Source organism: Brienomyrus brachyistius, chromosome 18 (genome assembly GCF_023856365.1).
Source record: "Brienomyrus brachyistius isolate T26 chromosome 18, BBRACH_0.4, whole genome shotgun sequence".
NCBI lineage: Eukaryota > Metazoa > Chordata > Actinopteri > Osteoglossiformes > Mormyridae > Brienomyrus > Brienomyrus brachyistius.
In genome coordinates this window covers 14,887,206-14,912,462 of record NC_064550.1, presented here as the reverse complement: position 1 = coordinate 14,912,462, position 25,257 = coordinate 14,887,206, and the positions used below count along the sequence as shown (strand labels likewise).

The following is a 25,257-nucleotide window of genomic DNA, read 5'->3' as shown; positions in this document are numbered from 1 at the left end:
TGTAAGCCACATTGGCTGCCTCATGTAGCTTTGAAAAAATACACATATGCCTAATATCTCTGCATAAATAAATGCTTCTTCATATCAGAGTTCAGCAAGGCAGTGTTCCCTCTTACTCACACTAGGGCAAAGCTACATGTAAGGGTCTGCAGTTCAGGACGGAGGCCGCAGTTCAGTTTTTCGGGTTTTTCAGTGCATGAGACTTGATCTCACTAATATTAGCTGTGGGCTAATCAGCCCTGTGACTATATTCCTTCCCACGAATAAATCCTGATACTGCTCTCCCTCATTTGCAGGCCAGAAGATCAGATCCAGCATACAGGAGTGTGTCCCTTGTCAAAAACTCATGTAGAGCAGCCATGGAAACATTTGCTGGTTATTCATTGGTTCTTTCAAACCTTTGCCACCCCTATTCCACTGGCACATGGCCTTACCTGTCTCCCTAATCCTGGCCTAGGAGATCTCAGGCACAGGATGCAAGGGAGGGTGAGGGGGATGGACGTGGCGCTGGTCAAATTTGAAACCTTGAACGATGTCAAGGTCGACATGGGTGAGAGAGGAACACCGTCACCCCTGCAGAAGAAGACTTTCTTGTTGGAAGATGGGTCTCAGTGCAGCCCAAGCCACAAGCGACCACATACCCCTCATCAGTCACCACACAGAGCCCGCCGGAGCATAACTGCTAACCCAGAGAAACTGCAGCAGCCACTGTCGCCAACCAGGAGGGGGCGCCCGAGTTGCGCTAGCTTGAACTCCAACTGGAGGCTTCTGCTGAACAGTGATGGGGCAGAAGGTGAGCGTCTCTTCGGCCAGCTGGCCACAGAATACAGCGAGGATCTGATCATGAACAGGCTAGCACTGGATGATAGCAATCAGAAGGTCACCATAAACATTGCCGGCCTGCGTTTTGAGACGCGCCTTAAGACACTGGACCAGTTCCCGGAGACTTTGCTAGGGAATCCCAGGAAAAGGACAAGGTACTTTGACCCCATGAGAAATGAGTACTTCTTTGAACGCAACAGACCCAGCTTTGATGGAATTCTTTACTACTACCAGTCCGGTGGCAAGATCAGAAGACCAGCAAATGTGCCTCTGGAGCTTTTTTCAGATGAGATCATCTTCTTTGAATTAGGCAGCGAGGCAATGGATCAGTTCCGGCACGATGAAGGCTTCATCAAAGAGATGGAGGTGCCTTTGCCTTCCAGTGAGATCCACCGGCAGTTGTGGCTTCTGTTCGAGTTCCCTGAAAGCTCCAACGCGGCAAGAGGCATAGCAATAGTGTCCATCTTTGTCATCATCATCTCCATTATCGTCTTTTGTCTGGAAACTCTACCAGAGTTTCGAGATGACGTGGGGATCTTTCCAACCTCCTTCCAGTTCTTCAACCACTCACAGAAAAGTCATTCCTTAGTCTTGCCCCCAAATATAGTACCTAAAACCATAGCTTCCACATTCACCGATCCCTTCTTCTTAATCGAAACAGCTTGCATCATCTGGTTTTTCTTTGAGCTCTGCATACGTTTCATTGCCTGTCCCAGCAAGAAGGATTTTTTCAACAACATCATGAACATCATAGACATCATCTCCATAATTCCCTACTTTGTCACCCTGGTGATGGACATAACAACCAACATGGATACTACCTCTACCCAGAACATGTCTCTGGCCATCCTTCGTATTATCCGCCTGGTGAGAGTCTTCCGAGTTTTCAAGCTGTCTCGGCACTCCAAAGGACTGCAGATCTTAGGCCAGACGATAAAGGCGAGCTTGCGTGAACTGGGCCTGCTCATGTTCTTCCTCTTCATCGGGGTCATCCTCTTTTCCAGCGCCATTTACTTTGCTGAGGCTGACGAGCCCAACACTCAGTTTAACAGCATCCCGGACGGCTTCTGGTGGGCCGTGGTAACTATGACCACGGTGGGCTATGGAGACATGTGCCCCATCACCATGTGGGGCAAGCTGGTGGGAACCCTGTGCGCAATAGCTGGGGTGCTGACTCTCGCCTTCCCTGTACCTGTCATCGTCTCCAACTTCAACTACTTCTACCACCGGGAGACAGAGCAGGAGGACAAGCTGCCCTTTCAGGACAATGCAGAGGTGTCTGCCACCACCAACAGACGTGGAAGCACTACATCTCTGAACAAAGCTAATGCCAAAGTCCAGTTTCTATGAATTGAGCCCTTGTGATTTTTTTTTGTCTTCTTCCTTATCAAACCCCAGACGTGGCTCGGGGTGTTTCCTTCTTGAACCAGCTACCTCAGCCAAATGATCTCCGTCAATAAGCAACACAAAACACTTTGAATAATACTTTCTCATGCAGGCATAAGGAAAGTAGATAAAATCAAAATAATGCTAAGGTGTGTAGCAGTATAGTGTTACGAGGGAAAAAGGAGAAATGAACTGAACAGTCTGTAATGCTTTAATGTTTCCTAATGGAGAATGTAATGCATCTGCTTAGTCTACGTTGAGTTCCTGTTACACTAAATTCCATTGTGATGAATGCTTTGCTAAATAGCTTATTCTTCTGACCAACTTGATATTAATAATTTTAAGCCTTTGAAAAAAAATGGATGCTTGTATGACATTTATTACAAATCTACATTATGTACACTGAGCATGTTGTGCTACTGTTGAAGACAATTCAGCCACGAGTCTGAATGTCAATGTTAGCGAAATGCAACTGGGTGGGTTTCACTTTGAGGTCGCTGGGGAAAAGGCCCCCGCTCAGGTATCACGGATGCTGGCTTCAATGAAGCAGGAATCTGTGTGCATATAAACCACCTTGACTCATAATTAAATGATAATAATAACTTTAGTAAGTTGGCTTGGACAGAAACCTGTGATCCTGGAATTTTTTGGGTCTGCATTGAATCCCACTTTATGGTGAACTGCCAGATTGACTCTGATGGGACTGAACTCGTGAAATTCCTGAAGAACAGGAATTTCCAACCTTTTCCCTGGGCCCAAGTTAAACAAAGTCCACAAAGAAGGCTGAGATGTGACAAACACTATTTTCTGTGAGCTCACGTGGTTCCATATGCGTGTTTGATCTCAGCATGACTGGTACAGTGGTCTCAGACTTAGAGCTGCCTGCAGTTATTTACAGTTAAAACCTTCGGGGGGATTTAACTGGCATTACATTTATAGGTATAAATTCTCTATGCATTTCATACATACATCCTTAGTTCTTTTAGTCAGATGGTCACAGTGATTCTGAGCCACATTTGGTGCTGAAGATCTCATTAAATACAGACAGATATAAAAATATCCGAGAAACACAGAGTTTGTGGAAGCGCTCATGTAAAAAGGCATCATTACTCCTCTTCGTAAATTTACCCTCTGTTTTTTTATTTTTTGTTTTCTTAGTAAGTAGTACTAGCACATTTCTGGTTTGTGGTATTTGCTACAAATTGCGTAAAATTTGAACGTTTACATAAAGGTTTGCAGAACCGATTACTTTCGTCAGTCATGAACTACCTGTACAAGGCTTGTTTTTGTTTTAGCACTGGGGTCGTGTTTAAAAATTACTTGTAGTTTTGTCCAGAAGCAGAAAAGAGCGGCAGTGGGTATGGTCAGAGCGAGGAGGGTGGGGGGGGGGTGGGAAACTGATCGGGTGAGGGGGGGCCGAGGCGGGATATACCGATGCGGCTGGAAACCCCATGCTCTCTCGTTAGCCACATAAGACGTGACCCTTACTATCAGTATCAGGACTCTGCTTTCACTGTAACTCAAGCGGCCCTCGGCTTCCCCATCCGAGACACCGTGGGGGTGGGAGGTGAGGTAGGGGTGGAATCTGCGCCCCAGCCAGAAAAGCCGTCGAGGGAGGTGTCGCTGGATGATGTGACCTCCACCCCATCTCCCCACGTGCAGCTTGAGTACCCCTACTCCCCCATACTGCTGAATCATGGTCCAGAAGACCATAGCAGTAAACATACCACTTCCCGGCCGCAGGAAGACACGTTAATGAGCCGATTTGGTTCCACAATCCGACCCGCTATACTGCGTGACCCCGAGACATGATCGGTTGACCGGGCAACACTAGCCGCAGGTGCTCTGACCGGGAGCGAGTCAACATGGGAAACAAAGGAGAGAGCGGACGCTCCGGGGCAGCGGAACAGCGCCGGGCGCTTGTCTGCGGTGCACCTCGTGCATCTGAGAGTGAAAGGGGACCGCAAGAGGGAGCTGGAATGGGCCAGACGTGACCCCGAAAAGCGATGCTGGTGTAGGAGGTGGCAGGTCAAGGGAAAATCAGAGGGCTGACTACAGACAGACTCCTGACAGATTCCTGGAGAAAGTCAAGAAAAATAACTTATCAAATCGTTATTAGCATAAAACTATTTGAAACATATAAGAAATTAATTACATATTTACATCATTAAAACCTGAAAAAAAAACTTTTTTGAAACGCATTTTTAAGAACAAATTATTTATGCAATCGATAACCATGTAAGTATATAAAAAAATTGTTTTATTGTTTTATAAGTTAAGTAAAATTTATGCACATATAATACACATGTACTGTAAATGGTGATGTTTAATTTAAATGTGCAATAGAAGAGTTTTGAATGACCATTATTGTAAAAATCTGCTGGGTGACAATAGACTGGGTGGTTGTCTACTAACCTTTTGAGAAAATGTTCTCTTGCACCACATAATATTCACCATACAAGCTCAGTTTGGCTCCAAAGAACACATTTTGTAAACGTCGTGTTCCATTAGACGTAACCTACAGGTCACACAGTGGCAGCTAAGCTATGAAGAAGGTCTTTGGTAAAACAGCAGCAACCTCCAGCAGCATCTGATCATCTGAGATTCAGCCCAGTCTCTGATTCTCTGATTCACCACCCAACATCATGCAGTATGTATCTAGACAGGAAAATAAAAATGATTTTGTCCATCTGTTGGCCCGCACATGGAGCACCCTACCGCTTTGACTCTATCCATCTCATAAGGAATGACCTCATACTTTACTCTTCTCATATCCACCCAACACAAATAAGCTTCATTGCTCCTAGAATGAGTCACATATGTTCACTTAGCTATATCCTTCCACTGGGGTCAGTTGATCCACTCCATCAGCTAATCATTAGTCTCAAAATAAGCTGTCCTTCTGGGAGGTTGGGTGATGTCTTGGGTTTTGCTATGAGTTAGTTCTTCTCCCAGAATAGGCCAGTTAATGTTCTTCAGATACGACACAGAACAAAATCTTTGCTTCTCTTCATCTTCGCTGGTCACCCCTAGTAGGACGTACCTCACAAATGCAACAAAGACATTCTTGAATCTACAGAAAGTCTTCATTACACAGCTTACCTTGAATTACCCTGACCATAATATCGGATTCTCCCTATAGTCTTTTATCAGTCGGCCAGTCAGAGATTCATGGCTTGTGACCTTTCAGGGATGTTTTGATACCTGGACAATGCCTGGATTTTATACAGTCTGATGGTCAAGCACAATGGAAATACATTCAATATTTAACAGGACGCTAATGAGATTTGCAATGTCTTGACACAAGTTTATAAAGGGGTCTGAGATTCAAAAATGAGATCACGATAGAACAATAAACACCCCCCAATTCTACAGACAACCCCAAACACATCTTCACAAAGAAGAATCCAGTATGGTCCTAGTCTGGAACTTTCCGTCAAAGCAACCTCGTTAAAGATGGATGCTTACCATGCATCTTTTAACACTTGGCAAGAATCACGATGGAACTCATCAGCTGGGCTACAGCTCCACTACTCCACAAAGGCAAAATCATTATAAACAATGATGGAATATTCCAGATACAGGAGGAAGGAAAGGAGCATAACTGATGGGAGCTGCATCAACAATCCTTACTCCATAAACCAGTAGAAACCTCTAACCCCAACCCATCACGTCAAACGGACAATAAATATCAGAGTCGTCACAAAGCAAGTTATCTCCTGTCAGGCAAGCAGACATTGTTTTGAACAATTCAATTCAATTTTATTTATATAGTGCTTTTAACAACAGTCATTGTCACAAAGCACTTTACTTATAACCGGCCCGATCCCCACCAAGCAAGCCTGAGGCGATAGCGGCAAGGAAAAACTGCCTCTATCAGGAAAAAAAGCTTGAGAGGAACCGAGACTCGGAAGGGGACCCCGTCCTCCTCTGGGCGACCGAGGAGAAACTGGCCTCACGTCTGGCTGCAGATTTGATTGAATTGGTGAAAGGCTGTAGTCACACTCCCATGATGCTGAATTAGGCACTAAACATAAATCCCTTCAGTAAAATGATCCATGTAAAATGTGGTGGAGAATATGATCCTGGCTGAGAAACACATGAGATAAATGAATTTTCTAAATCCCAAAATGCATTAATGTAATATTAAGCAAATGGAAAAAAAGATTACATTTGTTCTGGTACTGTGGTCAAATGGGTTTGTTTATTTATTTATTATTGGGTTTATTTTGAATTTAATTTCTGTCCTGCTATGCGCTTTACAAATACATGGTTTACTGGGACGAGATTACAATATAGTTGTTTAGCAATTTAAGGATAACAGTGGTTGCAAACGATAGTATTTACATTATTATATTGTATTAGAGTAAATGTATTAATTCATTTGCAAGACGATGCTACATCAAGTGCTTCATCTTTAATTTATTTCTAGGTTCTAGGAGTCCCAGAAGTCCTTTTTATAGGTGACAAGGTGTTGAGACATTATGTCTCCATGAAACCTAGCAGGTTCCATTAGAAGGACAAGCATTGTTTGACGTGAAACTGCAACTTAGTACAGATCAGCGAGTTCAGCCCTGAGCTATAGCCGCTTTGACCGACAAGGCAAATCATGGGGAGTAAGGAACAGGTTAAATTCAGGTATCTTGCAGTCACTCTGCCACATTTTCATTCTTATTGTTAGCTAGGAAAACGCCGGTTCTCCTCCTACTTGATGGGCGCACTTGGTAGGAAAGTCTGCCTACTACCAAATTCAAATTGTCTGTGGCAGCTACAAAGTATCTTATTTATCAATAGATAAGATGACATGAGATGACGTACAATGTTATACAATGCTACAAAATGAGAGAAACTAATGATCGCACGGGGAAATTCTGTAATTCTAGGTATCTCCTTACTATATTTCCATATCCACCACAGAGTTAGTGTCGGAGTCTCACTCAATGAAGAGGAAAAGTAACATTTTTCTGAAATTTTACTTATTCTACATAAAATAAAAAACAGATATCGGATATTGCTGTAATCCAATTTCTCACATTATCCTTATGTGAAATTCTCTCACAAAATCTGTTTGCTCAACTCCCTGTTAATTTTTGAATTCTCTCCCTACAATGAAACATCTACTTACTGCCTGCTACTGGACGTCCGGTAAAACTACACTAAAGAATCACAGTGAGCAGCGGTACTGTCAGACAAACCCAATCACAAACCCAATGAATGCTGGTGAGTGGGCAAGCCCCCGTTAGTTTGATCTATAGTGCACTTAAATTTTACACCTAGCAGCTGTCCATTCTGGATGTTTCTGTAAGTCTGACAGAAAAAAGAAATGAGAGATGTGCATGTGTAGGGTAGCTAGAAGAACAAGCAGCCGTTAATCACCTGGTCTTCCAAACCAGGGCAGCAGTAATTCGAGGAGGCTTTCACATCAGAGCACCCTCTACAGTTTATAAGAAAACACAGACCTCCCCCACTTTCTTCCCCAATGGTTCAGTCCAATCCAGGCATTAAGTTGTGAAGCTGTTCGGATGGATTGGTATGTACCTGGTCATCCACAGCAGAACACAAAGCATGACAATGCCTCTGTGCATCTCTGATATAGACAACAGAATTCTGAACTGCCTTGGAAAAGTTTACCTATAGCGTTTATCTAGGTGTGACAACATTGAATTTCTATATCCTCTTCTCCTGATGTCCATCAACATAGATATAAAACAGTCCAGAATCTCACTTTCACTCCCATCTCATTTTGTATAATCTTGTTTATGCTTGTATACCGGTACATATCCCCAACAGCCAGTAAATCACCAACAGCTGCGGATTTGAAAATCAGACATGAATGTTTTCACAGTAAAGAAAACACAGCTTTGAGAAGTTCTGCAGTGCTTCCACTGGAGAGGCGGATGGGGTGCCTGTCAGCACTGCAATTCATCTTGCCAGACTTGCGAGCTGAGACTTTGAACTGTGACCCACTTACTGGCATGAAGAAATTGAGGTTAGGCTTTCAAGCACACTGAGTGCTGCTACAGACACGTTCATCCCAGCCTATGCTTGGAGATGAAGGGCTTTCAAGTCTTTATGAAGAAATACCGCAGTATCTTCTGTCAAGATAGATAGATAGATAGATAGATAGATAGATAGATAGATAGATAGATAGATAGATAGATAGATAGATAGATGGATGATGGATGGATGGATGGATGGATGGATGGATGGATGGATGGATGGATGGATATTGTTTTCCGGAGGTATAGATAGATAGATAGATAGATAGATAGATAGATAGATAGATAGATAGATAGATAGATAGATAGATAGATAGATAGATGTTTTCCGGAGGTATAGATCAATATTTGTATTTTTGTATTTGTATTTTTATTTGTATTTTTCCTTGCCACTGTCGCCTATGGCTTACTCACTGGGGGCTTTGGGTGAGGATACTATAAAGCGCTTTGAGACAATGTAATGTTGTGATAATGCGCTATATAAAAATAAATTTGTTGTTGTTGTTGTTGTTGTATTTCATAAATGCCAGGAGGGAAATTTGGGATTACAGGCTATACCAGACTGAACTACACATGTAAATTTGTAAAAAAAAAAAAAAAACAATGTCTTTGTCTTGGCTTTTACACAATCATGTAATGTGTCATTTTGGGGGTGATGCATAGACCAGCACATCTAGCAGAGTAGTTATTTGTCCATAGATCCTTGAGTTAGGTCCTTAACCCTCAGCTCTCTGGGTGCAGCCAGGTGGACACCCCTTCACTGTGAGCCTTTTTTGTCTCGTGGTGAGCAAGACGGAGCAAAGTTTCCCCATGGGGATTAATAAAGGATCACTATTCCATTCTGTTCATCTCATGATACGACACCTCCAAGAGAGGCAGCGTCTGCGGACCTGCTTCAGATAATCCAGAAGGGGGCGACAGCCACTGGCTCGCCTCCGAAAAGAACAGGACTGACTCCAGTGGAAGGCGGACATGCTGAACAAGAAGGAGAGTCACATCATCTGACCATTGCGTGATATTAAGGTAGAGGAATCCATGTTTAGACACTGATAGACAGCATTATGACTGTAATCATCATTCAGAAAACATTTCACATTTGATTGTTTACCACGAAAGCGGGTCATTCAAGAAAAATGGCATCTTAACCCACAGAGGGATCAAGTTTAAAGTTTTTTTAGCACGTGTATGTGGGCGGAACACAGTGAAATTCTTGTGCCACAATTGCAGGGGAGGGAACACACGCACACACACACACACACACACACATACATAGGTATACACAAGTATAGAATAGACAGCAGTGCAGTACAGGACAGACAGCAGTGCAGTACAGGACAGACAGCAGTGCAATACAGGACAGACAGCAGTGCAATACAGGACAGACAGCAGTGCAATACAGGACAAACAGCAGTGCAGTACAGGATAGACAGCAGTGCAATACAGGACAAACAGCAGTGCAGTACAGGATAGACAGCAGTGCAGTACAGGACAGACAGCAGTGCAGTACAGGACAGACAGCAGTGCAATAAGAATGAGTAAACAACAAGTACTAAATAAATGTGATGAGATGGAAACAGACCACAAAATAAAACAAATATTGATAAAGTGCAGAAGCTGAATATTAACAGTGTGTATTACAATGCAGTGGGGGGGCAGCTGCAGATCACTGCTTTATCAGTCACTTGACGACTTGATGATGCAGACAGGAAGAAGGGAGAGAAGCGGAGTTGAAACCCGAAGGAGGCGCTGACCAAGCTCCCAAAGACCTGAGACGAAGCACGGCGCCCGGCATTTGGGATTTGCTCCTCCAAGCCCCTGACAAGCCAGCAGTGCAGCCAGCTTCATATCAGCTTCATATCAGCTTCAGTGCGGAAGGTGTGACCCTCGATACTCAGGGAGGCTATACAGGCATTTATTTTTGAGAGCCACCTTGCCGAAATCCAGCAGTGCAGCTCTTCCGCATCCCCACCTACACGGATTAATTACACTAATCAGTCTCGGGCCCATTGTCGGGCACTGGGGCAGCCCTAAACCCCTCTTCTGACAAACGGGCCCAGTGTCCTCAGTCCAGTTCTTATTTTAAAAGCCGCAGCAGAGCAAAAATACAGAGTATGCTTCCATAGGCTGTAATTATGTAGTATAGTGGGGTATTGATTTGCATGAGCTATGTGTGTGTGCTCAAAATTCAGTCTGACGGATAGTGTGTGGAGATGGGCCCTTTGGCTCGCTATAGAAATATCACCCAGTGCGACTGCGGGTGAGGTAAGGTGAGAAAATGCAGTACAACACGCTATATACATTATAAACCTACAGCAGGAAGTTCCCCTGGCTGTCTGGCAGGGATCATGTGACAGGCCATTCTTCTTTAGTTCATGATGCCCCCTTGTGGTGTTTCTGTGCTACTGCAGCCTTTTGGGCCTGCTGTATTTAATCACTGCTTCTCTTTACTGGAGGTGGATAATGGATAGTTCAAGTCCAGAAAATAAAACTCCAGACCAAGATTTTGTTTTCAGCTAACCAGTTGAGTACTCTGTGACTCTTTGATGGTACTTTCAAATCTTGTGATGTTTCTCGTAACAAAGTTTTCAACAACATTGTCTTTCTATGGTAAGAAAACAACTATAGTTTCCTGCTCTGCTCTCTTAAAAATAAAGAAACTAACAAAGATCTGGAGACTTGCACCCTGACACTACACAAAAAAATTCTGCTGCAAAATTTTATGGTGCAGAGAAAAAATATTCAATCAATACTCACTGCAGTGCACAGTGAAAATATTCACCTCCATGAATTGCCATCCATTTCTGAAGCTGCTTCTCCTATTCAGGGTTGGGGGGAGGGAGGGGTCCACAGTCTATGGGCACAACTCAGGATGTGTCTACTATGTGCAGACAAACTAACACAAACACTGTAGTATAATATCCCTCACAGGCACATACAATTATGGTTTCTGTGTACCTTACATAGGTTGCCTGCAGGGGGCACTAGAACACAAAGCAGCCACACTGCTGTTTACGAGAAACGCTGGCTGACGTTCAAATCTGATTGCAACATACCAGTCTGTGCACTGCCGAGAGAGGAGTGCAGTGAGTGACTGTGGGACATTAAAGTCCACAAAACAACCCCAGCCTCCCCTTAACATGGTGAAACACCTGTATTTGATGTTACAAAAACAAAGGTATAATTCTGTTCTTGTGGATTAGCAGCTAATCGTGCACAAAATGTATTGGAAAGCACAGCACCAATGTGTTCACTTGCAGTGCAGGTCACTTGATTGCAAGTTGCAACAGCCATACTGGCTAAACTCGCTTGCAAACCATGGGTGGATTTAATCAGTGTTTTGGTGTTTTGGATGTTAACTTACAACTAGATGGTGACAAACCAAGATCACTGGGGCTGTACTTTATAGTAGCAGGCTGTAGCAATCTAGGTTTCAATGGTGGTTGGTGGTCTTTCAAACAAGCACATTTTAGGCCTACTTTAGAAAGTTTGTCAGTTACCCGGCACAACAATACATTAACGATCATCACTAATGAACTCTATGGCTTTATTTACAGTAGGATAAATGCAAATGAAATTGTGAATTTGTGAGAATCTCTAAAGCATTGATGCTCAAATTTCAGTTTCATTATGATATGTCTAACCCCATTCTCTTCATCCCTTAACTTTCTTTCTTGAAGTGAAACTTTCTTTGTCGTTTGCAAGGCACAGTGAAACATATTTTTTTTGCATATCCATCTTGCTTTCCTTTATAAGACACACACATGCATATAGTGGTGAGAGGGAACTCTGGGGTCTGAGCGTTTGGTCAGCTGTCCATCCAGCACCCCTGGGGCATTTTTCAGGGGGTAAGAACCATAATCATGAGTCCAACAAAGATTTGGCTACTCTGTTGAGCACCGTATTCAAACCAGCCATTTTTCTCTCATTCACAGTGATTGCTATGATATGGGTCGACTTGTGTGACTCAAGGCTCAATTCTCGGACCCTTTTCCTTCTCTCTGTATCGCACCACTATAGATACAGTCATCTGGTCACATGACTTCTCCTACCACTGATATACTGATGATATCCACCTGTACCTGACATTCGCTCCAGAGCACACCGCAATGTTGGTTCAGATCTCTGCATGCCTCGCTGACATCACAGTCTAGATAAGGGATCATCACGTCCAGCTGAACTTCTCAGAGACCAAATTTCTTGCCTTTCCTGCCAGCCCCACCATTCATCACGACGTCATTGTGCAGTTTGGATCCCTGATGTTGTCTCCATCAAGGTCTGCCAGGTAAAACTAGACAACTGTATATATACAGTACGTTACATTATACATTACACTATACAGTACTGTGCCAAACTCTCAGGCAGTCAAAGAAAATAATGTTTACATGATTTTCAGTTTGGTGTAAAATTGTGGTATCATATCTGTCAAAGTGTGTCAGCTTAGCCATATTAAAACCTCTACTAAAATCACCCCAGTACTTTCAGCAACCAGGACCGGACAAGTTATTTATCTAATTAAGTTAATTAATTAACTGAGCCGGTGGTGAAATTTAATGAATACATGGAATGGCTGATGGGCCCCAGAGGAGAGGTTTGGGAACTGAACTAGACTAGCTGTAGTCACATGTGGGGCACCCTGCTCTGGGTTGAAAGTTAATTGTAAATTAAATAGAGGAATTCCTTCAAACCCCACACTGGGCTCAAGGATTTACTCTCAGTTAGAGCATAACTGCGATTGGCCTAAATCAGGAATAATGGGGGAATTGCAAACAGCCTAACATCTTCTTACTTACTACTGCTATCCTTTTACATTAAACACTGACTGAACTAGTTCACCTGAACTAGTTCACAGCCCTTGACCATGTCAACCATGCATCAGATCTCAGCGGTATATTCAGTGGGTGGGACCAACTTCAGGTACAATTTTCTTTGGTAATAATGTTCAGAGTACAATCCCGCTCTACACTGGTGGCTTCTGACAGCCATTTTTGAAAAAACAAAACAAAAACAAAACTAAACAAAAACAAAACTAAACAAAACATGGCCAAAGTACACAACGGTTTCCTCTCTGAAGAACTTGCATATCTGCACATTCTTTTATCTGTATTCTTTAGATCTGGGAAATATTGTAGCTGGTTATGTCCTTCTTGAAGAAGAGACGTTTTTCAATCCCCATGTGGTGGCCTCAGTTGTCAAACTTGCCTGCCTTCATGGAAAATATGGACACATCCCTCCATGAATGGCCATCCTTTCGTGGTGGAGGCGTTTCTGTGCCTCTGTGATCCTAGGAGCTATGATGTTGGGGGCAATTGCCCCAGGTAGGATCTCCCAAGGCATATTTATCTTAGGTGAGCAGCCAGACGAAGGCTCTATTCTGATGATCTAATGCAAAGCTTAAAGTGCAAAGTGCGACTAACATTTATGGGCGTGTCCAAATCCATTTAGCTATTTTGACTATGGAAAAACCAGACTTTGTGCCAAAAAGGTCTAAGCTCTCTTAATTATACTGAGGTGCGTTTTGGGTGTAACGTGCAATGAACCAATCGGAATGGCGCATAACCTCAACTTTAAAAGGCACATGATCTGCAGCGGATTGCTATTACGGTGACGTGTTTGCCCCGCAAGCCCGGAAACAGTACGCGCTCGTGTGCGAGGTGGAAATGTACGAGCACCATTATATTGCGCCTAAGCCCTTCGAGGTGAAGCATGGGATGAGGTAGCAACGAGTGTGTGCTCATTTTCTGGCATCACTAAATCATCCTGGGTATAGGCTATTTGTGTGCAGGACAGTGTAGTCACTGTCGTTGTGTGAAGCCTTTTAAGGGCTGATAATGGACAACCCGGTGTTCGAAGATGCAGCCTCATTTCTTGCAAGCCCCTCTAGAGTCTGGGGTCTCTAGGTGTCACGATATTATCTCCAAGAGCAACACACGCAGTACAGACGCATATCTCTCCAAATATCCCACTTTCCTCAGCTTTGCAATCTATTTTATTCTCCATTAGTATTCAAACTTATTTCGTTTCATTGATGTAATCTCGTAAAATAATGGCATCTGAAATTGTCATTTTTCCAATTAAAAAACAATGCGTGACATGCGTGAAAAAAATACCAGTTTCTGAGGACATTATTTTTTAAATCCTGCAGTAAAATATTTTCAACATAAATACATAAAACATGCATTGGCGTATTTTTATTAACATAAGTACAGAATGAATCTATTACGTAAAAGTCTTTTTTTTAAAAAAAAAAAAAAGGTCTACAAAAGAGTTGTGGCTATGTAGTTCATAGGACGACGCTAATTATCCCCGCATGAGTTGGCAAATCGTTATGAATTGTTTTCATATTCATCCATCCATCCATTTTCCAAACCGCTTATCCTACTGGGTCGCGGGGTGTTTTCATATTGTCTTTTCATTTTTGATACCTAGTGTTAGTGATACGCATTACATCTACATACAGTGTTTTGTATCATATAAGCTTATTAGATAAGCATCGTGGAACTTCCTCGTGCTGCAAGCACTTATGTCACCTGGATGAAAATCAATCCATAAGAATTTGTAGCCTTTTACGGCGTCCTCATTTATGAGGGGTAACCTGGGGTCAGTCAGGATTGAGGCTGCCCTGTGGACAATCAGGAAAAATCATTAAATCGAGCACTGAATACGAACAAAAAAGCGTCCAGTGATCAATGCAACTAAGACTGTAATCAAGGAGATTATTTGCGCTTTCACTTTACAGAACTACTAAATAGGCCATCAACACGCTTTCCTCAAAACAAATCTGTCCATAAGTAGGTATCCAATACAGGATACAGTCCCGAAAGCAGTATAATGACGCCAGAAGACGGGAAGAGAAAGAAAAGAGAAGCTCAATGCTGAACGAGCACAGCGACTGGGAACGGGGACTTAGTTACGCTTGTGTGTTTTTATATTTTGGATCTGCAGTTCACAAAATATAAATAAAAGTGCAAACTTAGTTAAAATTAAGCACAACCTATTTTAAGTGTTAAAAATGTTCAAATAAAACGCAATAGGGCTGTTATTTTTCTACATCGCACACTTTCGATTACTTACTAGACTATAGATGATTCAGCTCTTCTGCCAGCTGATCCTTCTTTACACAGATGGTGTAAATAAATATCAACGAACATTTAATTATTAAATGTCAGCTAAAATTCCCTTTTGGATTTTTAACGTAAGATAACTTACTAGCTAAGCTATATATAGTATCAAGGAGTTTCCCTACCCCCGATTGTTGCTTGTACGCTGTGTATTATTAATCAGAATTAATTGTGGTTAAATACGGCTTCCACTCCTAACTGCTGTTAACTTATTTGCACTCTGCTGGGAACCTCATTTGTTTAAGCGAAGCCGAAAGTGGATGAGTGTTTGTCCGCCTGTTGAATGCTGGAGTATCGATGGTTTATGGCTGGCTGCCCGGGTAGATAAGCCGGCTGTGGGATGGGCTCGGCCCGGCCATCGGTATGCAGGGCCGCTTCAACTGCCCCCTACGGGGAGCCGCTCAAAGGGATCAGCTATGCGCGCCTCCGCACGCGGCCAAGCGCGACTTCTCTCAAACACATTACGTCACTCCTCGATCCTTTGTTGCTCTCGCAAGCTGTCTGCAGGTGTCAAAACACATGATAGTGCCGGGACTTCCCCCTCTCCCCCCGCAAACACACACAGATGAATTCCTCGTCTCCTTGTAAAAGAAATGGACAAAAGTCAACAGTTGCATGCTACGCAAACTTCAATAGTATTTTAGATAAAAAAGAATACTATCTATCTATCTATCTATCTATCTATCTATCTATCTATCTATCTATCTATTATTATTATTATTATTATTATTATTATTAACGTTTTTGTTGTTTTTGTTGTTGTTGTTGTCTAATATTTAGATCCCAGGGCGCTCAAATAAATTACCCTTCCCTCTATTGTAAGTCGCTTTGGATAAAAGCGTCAGATAAATAAATTACATGTAAATGTGCATTCAGATTACAGGATAAGAGGGGCTCTAAACGACGCTATGGTCATAATGATATTTAAAGCGAATTGTCTAATCACCGCCCCTTTACAGCCTAGAGACTTGTTTTTCACCTTGTCCGCACGATCACCTGAAGGGCCCCTAGCAGTCTGCACCCCGCCCCGAACACTCCCTTCAGGGTAAAGCCGAGTGGCCGGGGGCGGCAGCTCAGTCCCAGCGAAAGCGCACGGCGGCCCGGGGACGGCGGCGGAATCTCACAGTCACAGCGGAGGGGTGAGTTTATCAGTCCCGCTCTTGTGTATTTTATCCCGAGCTTTCGGCACATGAAACAAAGTTGGTGGTCCCGAATTGGTGCAAGATCGTGCTTTAATTTACGGATAATAAACACTAAAGTATCCATAACACTATAAAGTCTTACTTTAGTGAAAACAAATTGCACGTCGTAGTTCACGGAAGTTGTTCATTTATAATAATAAATTAAAAATGGGTATATTGCATTTAGTAAAGCGGTTTAAATAGAAAGCCGCCTCGGTGTGACGTACGTGGAAGTGACACAGTCCCGGACCCGACTTCCTAAGCGAGCCGGCAGTCACATCGCCATTAGCCGGGGCAAGAGCCGGCAGTCACATCGCCATTAGCTGGGGCAGGAACCAGGGGTCACATCGCCATTAGCCTGGGTAGGAGCCGGGGGTCACATCGCCATTAGCCGGGACAGGAGCCGGCAGGCTTTCGGGATCCCCTCACCGACATGATCGCTGTACTAAACACGGAAAAAGGTTTGAAGACGTGCATCTTATCTAAGAATCTCGCTTGATTTCAATGGCAAGAAATAAAGTGAATTTTCTTAAGTTCATCTTATGTGGCGTGCAAAGTGTATTACCTATAAGTGTAGCCTATAACTTTTTTTCCCCGATATTTGGTCATGTAAGCGTTAGAACATTACAGTTCTGCTTGCGTTATCCGCTGCATATGCAAGCGTTTGGAAAACGTTTTAATGCAGAGACAGTCTGTATTTTCCATTTTAAAGAACTGTTAAAGATCTGAATTGTGTTTTGAGGACAAAAAAATCTATACGGAAATAGGAGTGAAAATGTACCACATCGCTGACATACCATAGACGTATCGTTAACTCACGGCGTTGTTTTCATGGTATACATTTTGATGGCATTCATAGATGTCAGAACGTTTTTCGGCACGACAGTAAATAAATCCTGACATCCCAACGTAATATGCTTGGTAACACTTAACTTGATGGGACACAAGTAACTTAGCAACTGAATTACTAATCAAGTGCAAATCATGACCTGATACAGTAACTGCGTGGAATACATGAATAGTGTTGGGGAAGTTACTCGCAAAAAACCATGGTTTTGTTTCAACCGCCCAGTTGAGTATACTGTGACTGCCATATTTTACGCTAGCCAGGTTGGTTGAAACAAAACCTTGGTCTAGATTTGTACTTTCTGGACCTGAACTTTCCACCTCTGTCTTTAATGGTTTACTTTCGTGAGCAACTTCCCCAACACTGTACTCGGACCGTTAAGACTGATTAAGGACAAGCCAACATTCGACCAGTACATAACTAGCAATTAGTTTGTAGTTAATTAATGCATTAGTAAGAGTGAACTACTACATTATTTGTACCTCCTAAAGTGAAGTGTTACTATGTTTTTACACAGTGCGTGAAAAAATAAACGTGAAAATGCTTTTTAATTACAAGCATGACCAGGAAGAGCACTTCAATGACGCAAACGTGAATTTGCTCGGATGTTATAAATCACTTGAGCTTGTGGTGAAAGGTCACCCATCTCAGATCCTGGTGCAAACGAACTAATGGAAGATGTTCCCACAGTACCTGTTAAAGTGCTGAAGTGTGTAATAGTGAGTATAATATGATGTGATTGGCAGTGCTGGCTATTAGTTAGGGATGTGCACTTGTAATTGAACGGTTGTTGGTTTGAATCCCTGACCAGTAAGGTACCACTGCAGTACGGTGTATGGGTTAAATGTAGAGGATGCCTTTCGTTGTGGCGTGTCAACACTGATTTTCAAATTCAAGGTTAAAACTTGGCTTTTTCCTTGTGATTGATGGGTGTGTAGTTTCAGACATTAGCTTGTCAGTTCATAGCGTTTCATATTTTGTTATTCTGTTCAGTGTAACACATTATCACTTACTGCATTTCTGTAGTGCGGTGCCTATCACGTTATTCTCACACGCAAGACTTCCCCAGCTAATAGTTGGGCGGAAGCATCACTTGAGGGCAGTCTGTGGCTCATTCAGTTAGGGTGCTATACTTGTGATCGGAAAGTTCGCTGGTTACAATCTCATGGTTAGTTGAGTGATTTCACTGTTGAGCCCCTGAACAGGGCCCTTAAGCCCAGTTGCTCCAGGAACTGGCTGACTGCTTTCTCAAATGTATCTCACTTTGGATGAAAGCTTTTGCTAAATAAATAAGAAATAACATCTTTTTTTCTACTACTATAATGAAGTTTCTTCTGTATTTGATGACCAGCAGGCTCTCCACAATGCAGTCTGTCGACAAACCCCAACTGCTGTCCTTGGGCAGGAAGGACACCCAGCGCTTGCTGGAAGTGTACGTGAGACGTAGCCTGAGCCTCAATGATGGTGCAGACGCAGAATGCAGGCATCGGGTCAAGCCCCGGAAGTGGGTGACCAGGGCCAAGAAGAGCCAACGTGTCCGGAGGCACTCCAGCGACAGCTCTGCTCACCTCAGCCCAGGGGAGGTGCTTGACACCAGAACCTTCTTGGTGACCCCTCTAGAACCACCTATCACTTTTTTGCAGTCAGAAGACTACGCTGGGCCTGAAGGCTTTGTGGAGCCTGGAGTCTGCGTAGACCCAGATGTCCAGGCACAGTCTGAAGTCCATGGACATACTGGAGATCATGTGGACCTAGAAGTCCATGCAGACACAGAAGACCATGCAGAACCAAAAAAGAAACCAAAGAAAAGTAACAAGAAGGGAAAGAAGTCTTTCTTCAAGACGTTTCTTAGTCTGTTTTCCAGAAAGGAGTCTGATGAGAAGGAGGAGAGGGACCCCAGCCCAGAGAGAATGGGGAGTGGGACACCCCCTGATACTCCTCAGGAAGTGTTTTGCATCCCGGTCAGTGAGTTCTCCTCTGGGGGGACCCAACATTCTCCCCGACTAGGCAAGTCCGTGAAGATAAAGAATTTGCGCAAAAAGTTCTCCTTCCGGAGCACAGGGGAGTCCAAGAAGCCAGAGAAGCCCACTACTCTGAATCTGTCCAGCAAAGTACACATGCCAGGTGAGTTTAGCTTACTCTGAATCTGTACACATGCCAGGTGAGTATAGCTTACTCTGAATCTGTACACATGCCCGGTGAGTATAGCTTACTCTGAATCTGTACACATGCCAGGTGAGTATAGCTTACTCTGAATCTGTACACATGCCCGGTGAGTATAGCTTACTCTGAATCTGTACACATGCCCGGTAAGTATAGCTTACTCTGAATCTGTACACATTCCCGGATGAGTACAATTTACTCTGAATCTGTACACATGCCCGGTAAGTATAGCTTACTCTGAATCTGTACACATTCCCGGATGAGTACAATTTACTCTGAATCTGTACACATGCCCGGTGAGTATAGCTTACTCTGGATCTGTCTGCACCGAGGAATGTGCTCAATACTAGCATTTTATTTCTTTTTTGCACATTACTCCAATCAAGAGCAATACTTTGCACATTTCACTCCTTAATCTTCTTGTTCAGCCATTTCGTTTATTTAATCTCATTTGTGCCATATTAATATTTTTTTGCCATATCTTCTGTTTCAAACATTTCTTCCGTACATAACTACATACCTCCGATGTTTCTCGGTACATGTTTACTTTGATGCGCCTTCATTTTGTTTTGTGCTGTCTGTCCCTGTCACATGATCCTGACCAGATAGCCAAGTAAGAATTCCAATGAACAAAAGGCGAATAATCTTGAATCTCGGCGCACCGTCTCTGTTCAAGATATGATTCAGGACTTCCACATGTTTTGTCTTTGTTCTTTGTTTTTTTAGAGGTTGTGTCGGTGGAACCCACAAACACATACTATGAGAAAGTATCAGAAGAACTGAAGAAGATCGTGAAAGAGGTTAAGGAGAGTCCGACCGCAGAGAACCATGTCGCTTTTGGGAAAACCCTGGCCGTGGACAGCAGAGTGGCCGCGAAAGGTAAGCTAGCTTGGGGCACTGCCCGGGTTGTGACACGCTATTGAAAGTCACAAGGCACGTAGGCCAAGGCGGAAATGTGACAGAGGGTGGGTGGGTATAAGAGGGGCAAAGGTTATAAATAAAACCACCACCCTGTTGTAAGGAATTATGGGAATGACATCATTCTGGCCTTTCTGGCTTTGATATACATCTGAAATTCATCTGATATACATTTTTCCCCTAGTGTATGTATACAGTACTGTGCAAAAGTCTTGGGCACTCAACATAATTGTTTAACGCTATTTATCAGGGTAGTAAGTGCACATTTCCTTAGAACAAAAATATATAATTTAACATTAGAACACATGAAAATTACGAGTAACACAATAAAAACTAGTAAAAATGCCTTCTGTTCTCCAAAAAGTTACTGATATCTGCTTGGATAGCTAGATGAACACCACTTCAGTTCCCAAAGTTCTCCTTCAATGTATTTATTAAATTTCACCGCTAGATTAATTAACTGAATTAGTTATTATACATATATATATTTTTTTAATGTGGTAAAAAAGGCTTATTTTGTGTTTCAGATGCAGAAACCATTGAAAACATAATCAGCCTTCTTAAGCAGCAAGGCGATGCCATAAATGTGCAGGTATGAAGGTCACACAGGAAGGGATTCCGTGATAATCATTAACTAACCTTTTGTTTTATGAAAATGGCAGTGGCCACGTTTATCTCTTAATGTTTAAACAACATTTTGGATTCGCAGCCTTTTGAGCTGCTTCAACATTTTTTAAAAAATAAGGCGGATATTCTGACTATTATTTTGAATAGCGATATATAAAAATATTTTTAAAAAAAAGTTTACTGCAGTTATATTTAATCATGCAGTCAAACAGATAAATAGTCACGAGTCTAGGCTTATGTAACTTTCCTGGAAGCGGTATTTGCATAGACTCGTGGTGGCACAGTGCTGCAGTGGTTAGTGCACAGTGTTGCAGTGGTTAGTGCACAGTGTTGCAGTGGTTAGCACTGCTGCCTCACACCTCTGGGACCGGGTTTCAACTCTCTGCCTTGGCTCCCTGTTTGTGCAGTTTGCATGTTTGCATGTTTGCATGTTTGCATGTTTGCATGTTTGCATGTTCCTCATCATGGGGTTTCCTCCAGGTACTCTGGATCCCCCCCCCCCCCCCCCCCACAATCCAAAAACATGCTGCGGTGAATTGGAGTTACTAGATTGCCCATAGGTGTGTGAGAGTGAATGGAGTGTGAGTGTGTGTGAGTGAATGGAGTGTGAGTGTGTGTGAGTGTGCCCTGTGATAGGTTGGTGCCCCATCCTGGGTTGTTCCCTGCCTTGTGCCTATAGCCTCTAGACCCCCCACAGCCCTGAATAGGATAAGCAGTTACAGAAGATGGATGGATAGCATTTACATACATTTTCTCAAGAAACAGATTATGTAAGTAAGGATTTTCCGTGTAACAGATAATTAGTACGTTTAATGCAAGGAAAAAACAAAACTAGACTATTAGTTCATATATTCCCAGTTGTCATGCTTAGTGAAAATGAATGAAGTTTCTGCAGGAGATCTGTCTGAGTCTGAGCCTTTGGAACCTCCGGCTTCACACGCGTCACGCTGCTCATTCAAATCATTTTAAATCGGGATTCAGACTGTGTGATATTTAAGAAACCAAACCACAGCTGGCGGCCTTACGGATGCAGCGGGAAGTATAAGTGTCCTGCGGGCTGGAGAGAGAGCTGTCGATGTCGCGCTCAGCGGTCCACACAATCCTGTGAAGGTCTCCATACCAGACTGTAGTAGAACTGGATAGAATGCTCTCGACGGTGCCCCTGTAGAAGGTGGTGAGGATGGGTTTGGGGAGGTGCACCTCTTTCAGTCTCCTCAGAATCTGTAGGCACTGCCGGGCTCTTTTTGTGAGGGAACTGGTGTTGTTGGTCCAGGAGAGGTCGCCTGTGATGTCAGCACCAAGGAATTTGGTGCTCTTCACTCTCTCCACTGCGGTTCTGTTGATGTTCAGCAGGGGATGGTCAGTCTTTCTGAAGTCGATAATCGGGTCTTTTGTTTTGTCAACGTTAAGGGACAGATTATTGTCCTTGCACCAGACTGCCAGCCGCTGTACTTCTTCCCTGTATGAGGTCTCACTCATGTTCCTGTTGAATCCCACAACAGTGGTGTGCTCCTACACCCTGTATTTATATATCCTTTTGAGTTAGAATGAACACCAAATATACCTTGACTAGACTATGAATCCTAACCAACTGAAATGATGAATTGTAAAAGTCTGTCGGTGAGCATCGCGTGCCCAGTGACGGAATGCGAGGTGATGGTGACTGACCCCTGCCTGCAGGTGATGGCGGACGGCTCGGTGAGCTCCTTCTTCCAGGACCTGTCGTACAGCTCCTTCCAGCAGCTGGCAGATCGCTATGTGCAGGAGGAGATCCCCAGCCACCTGCCCCAGCAGACCACCGCGCCGGAGCTCGTCCGCTTCGCCTTCACCCTGGATTTCACCGCCAGGATGGCGGGTCTCTCCAACCAGGCCGTCTGCCGCATCATGGGTTTCGGGAACCAGTACCTGGAGGACCGCTTCACGCAGCTGAGCCGGACCACCTCTGGGGTATGGGGGCAGGGCTGGGTGTCAGGGGGTGGGGTTTGAGCTTCGTCACAGTTGCTTTTTGAAGGCAGACAACCAACCGTAACTTGACTTGCATATGGGTTGAAGTGAAATGGTCGATTGTGGATAGATTGTGGATAGATTGTGGCTTTTCTGAAAGTGTAAAGAGGATCGTTTGCAATGTGTTTGTCTCGTCTGCTAAGTAAACTAAAGTGTAAACTATGCAGGGAAACTTCGGAGTGCCTGTTTCTGACAGTTATTTTGCAGTCAGAGGTCCTGTCACTTTTCGAGTTTGGGTCTCATTAGTTTAGCATTGTTACAGTAACTGTGCTCAGTTTAATTTTCAGGCACAGATACAAGATCAGATACAAGATCAGCTAATCCAATACTAACTCCAACAGCAGCCATCTGTGTCCACTGTTACTCTAAGTGTTCCAAGTGTCTTTGTGAATTAACAGCTGAAATATCTTATCATGTAGGCCTTTTTGCTTTTAACATAAAAATGAATCCTGGCAGGGTAGGGGAAGTGTATGGTGTAGGCTAAAGATGTACAATACTTCCCTTTTCTGAGTTCCTTTCCTTTCTCACTCTGAGTTTGATGTTTGTTTAACATTTAGTGGGAAAATGCCTCAAAATTTCCCCCGAAATGAAAGTTCACAAGCTTCTGATTGTGACAGGAAACGTGACTGTATTTCCCACGCTCGCTTTAAAAGACCCGCAGTAATTCATATCCTATCACACTTTTCTGACTGCAGGAATCTCAAGTCAAGGAAGTCCAAAACTTCAACGCGCCGGACTAACGGCTTCTGTGCAGAACGGCCGTTCCTCAGATCCACTCGCGGCCGTGGCCGTAGTGCCAGCGGGAATAACACAGCGAAGGGATCTCCGGCAGAAGATCGGGGGCGTGGAAGCGAAAATTAAATGGGCATCTTTTAGCACGAAGGGGAGCCACCCTTACCGATGATTTTTAATGTTGTCAGCAAGGCCCCCTCGCATTCACGTGGCCTTTTTCAAAGACGGGCTGGAACTCCAGTGTCGTGATGCTACACACTATCCACAGTCTCCAGGGAGGTGCTGGAATGCGTACAGGCTGCTCCTCAAGTGTCTGTAATGATCTGTGAATCTGTGAAACATGATATCTACCCAGCAGGCCTTGGACAGATGGATAGAGCAATATAGGAAGGTCATTATAGCTGCTGGGGCTGTTCGCTGTTAGCCTGGTTCAGGGCACTTAATGTTTGATTAGCCGCTAATGTGAATTGATGTTATTCTCTTTTTTATCTTTCTTCTGTAGAATGGCTGTGCTGTAAGTACAGGGCCTTGTGTCCATCTTAGGACTCAGTGGGCCTTCGGGGGTGACACCTTTTACCCCCAGGCCACCCCACACTTCACCTTACACATTTAGTCTTTAAATTTGTATGGTGAAAATGCAAGGATGTACAGCTCTGAAAAAAAAAATTAATTAAATCTGTGTTTTTTTTAATCCTCGGGCCTGTATTACGAAGCGGGGTTACTGGCGTATCGGATTTTGTCGGATTTAAGGAAGTCTGGGCAAAATGTAAGTGAACAAATATGAAGTCCATTTAAACTGTGGTACTTTAAATCCGACAATTTAGTCCGATTAGCCAGTAATCCCGCTTCGTAGTACCAGGCCACTGGTTTAATCCTGGTTCTGCTGGCAGGAGGCTACGCTGAGAGGCAGGCTGCTTCCAGGCTCAAAGTTTCTAAGACAGCAGTACACAAGAATAAGGTGAAGCAGGAGACACTGGGAACAACCAGAAGTCAGACAGGTGAAGGGCAGAAGCGACTGTCTAATGCCAGAGATGACCGTTAGCTTGTCCAACAGGTTCTCATGAATTATAGCATGACATCATGTGACCTTCAAAAAGAATGGGAAACATTAAGTGCGGGTGTGAGGTGCACTGCTAGGACAGTTCATATCAGGCTCCTAGAAGCAGGACTGTAGTCCCATAAAGTAAGGAAGAAGCCCTTCATCAATGAGAAGCAGGGAAGAGCCAGGCTGGAGTTTGCAAAAAAAATGTGTATTTTAAACAGCCGCATACCCGTAAGTTGAGAAATGAATGAAATGGCACCTTTTGCTGTGGTCTCGTAATTTTTTCTAGAGCTGTATATAATTGTTCAAACGATTTGCGGTTCCTAATTATGTATGCTGGCATACATGGGCTGTGTCTCTGGAAGAAAAGTGTTCATCTAAACAATAAAATGATTTGGCAGTTTTATACATTTTATAA

General features: G+C 43.5%; 2 protein-coding genes across 2 annotated transcripts; both read left to right on the top strand.

Annotated features, from left to right (window-relative positions):
- The first annotated feature begins 349 nt into the window (after window positions 1-349).
- On the top strand, window positions 350-6,232 carry kcna10a (potassium voltage-gated channel, shaker-related subfamily, member 10a). The gene is made up of 5 exons (XM_048984225.1): window positions 350-1,399; window positions 1,430-2,119; window positions 3,734-3,907; window positions 4,043-4,229; window positions 6,046-6,232. The coding sequence occupies exons 1-5, from the start codon at window positions 475-477 to the stop codon at window positions 6,230-6,232; spliced, it is 2,163 nt and encodes a 720-aa protein (XP_048840182.1). The 5' UTR covers window positions 350-474.
- Window positions 6,233-16,337: 10,105 nt separating this feature from the next.
- LOC125713288 (uncharacterized) lies at window positions 16,338-25,257 on the top strand. The gene is made up of 6 exons (XM_048984289.1): window positions 16,338-16,464; window positions 18,705-19,477; window positions 20,243-20,395; window positions 20,962-21,026; window positions 22,742-23,008; window positions 23,761-25,257. The coding sequence occupies exons 2-6, from the start codon at window positions 18,718-18,720 to the stop codon at window positions 23,803-23,805; spliced, it is 1,290 nt and encodes a 429-aa protein (XP_048840246.1). The 5' UTR covers window positions 16,338-16,464; window positions 18,705-18,717; the 3' UTR covers window positions 23,806-25,257.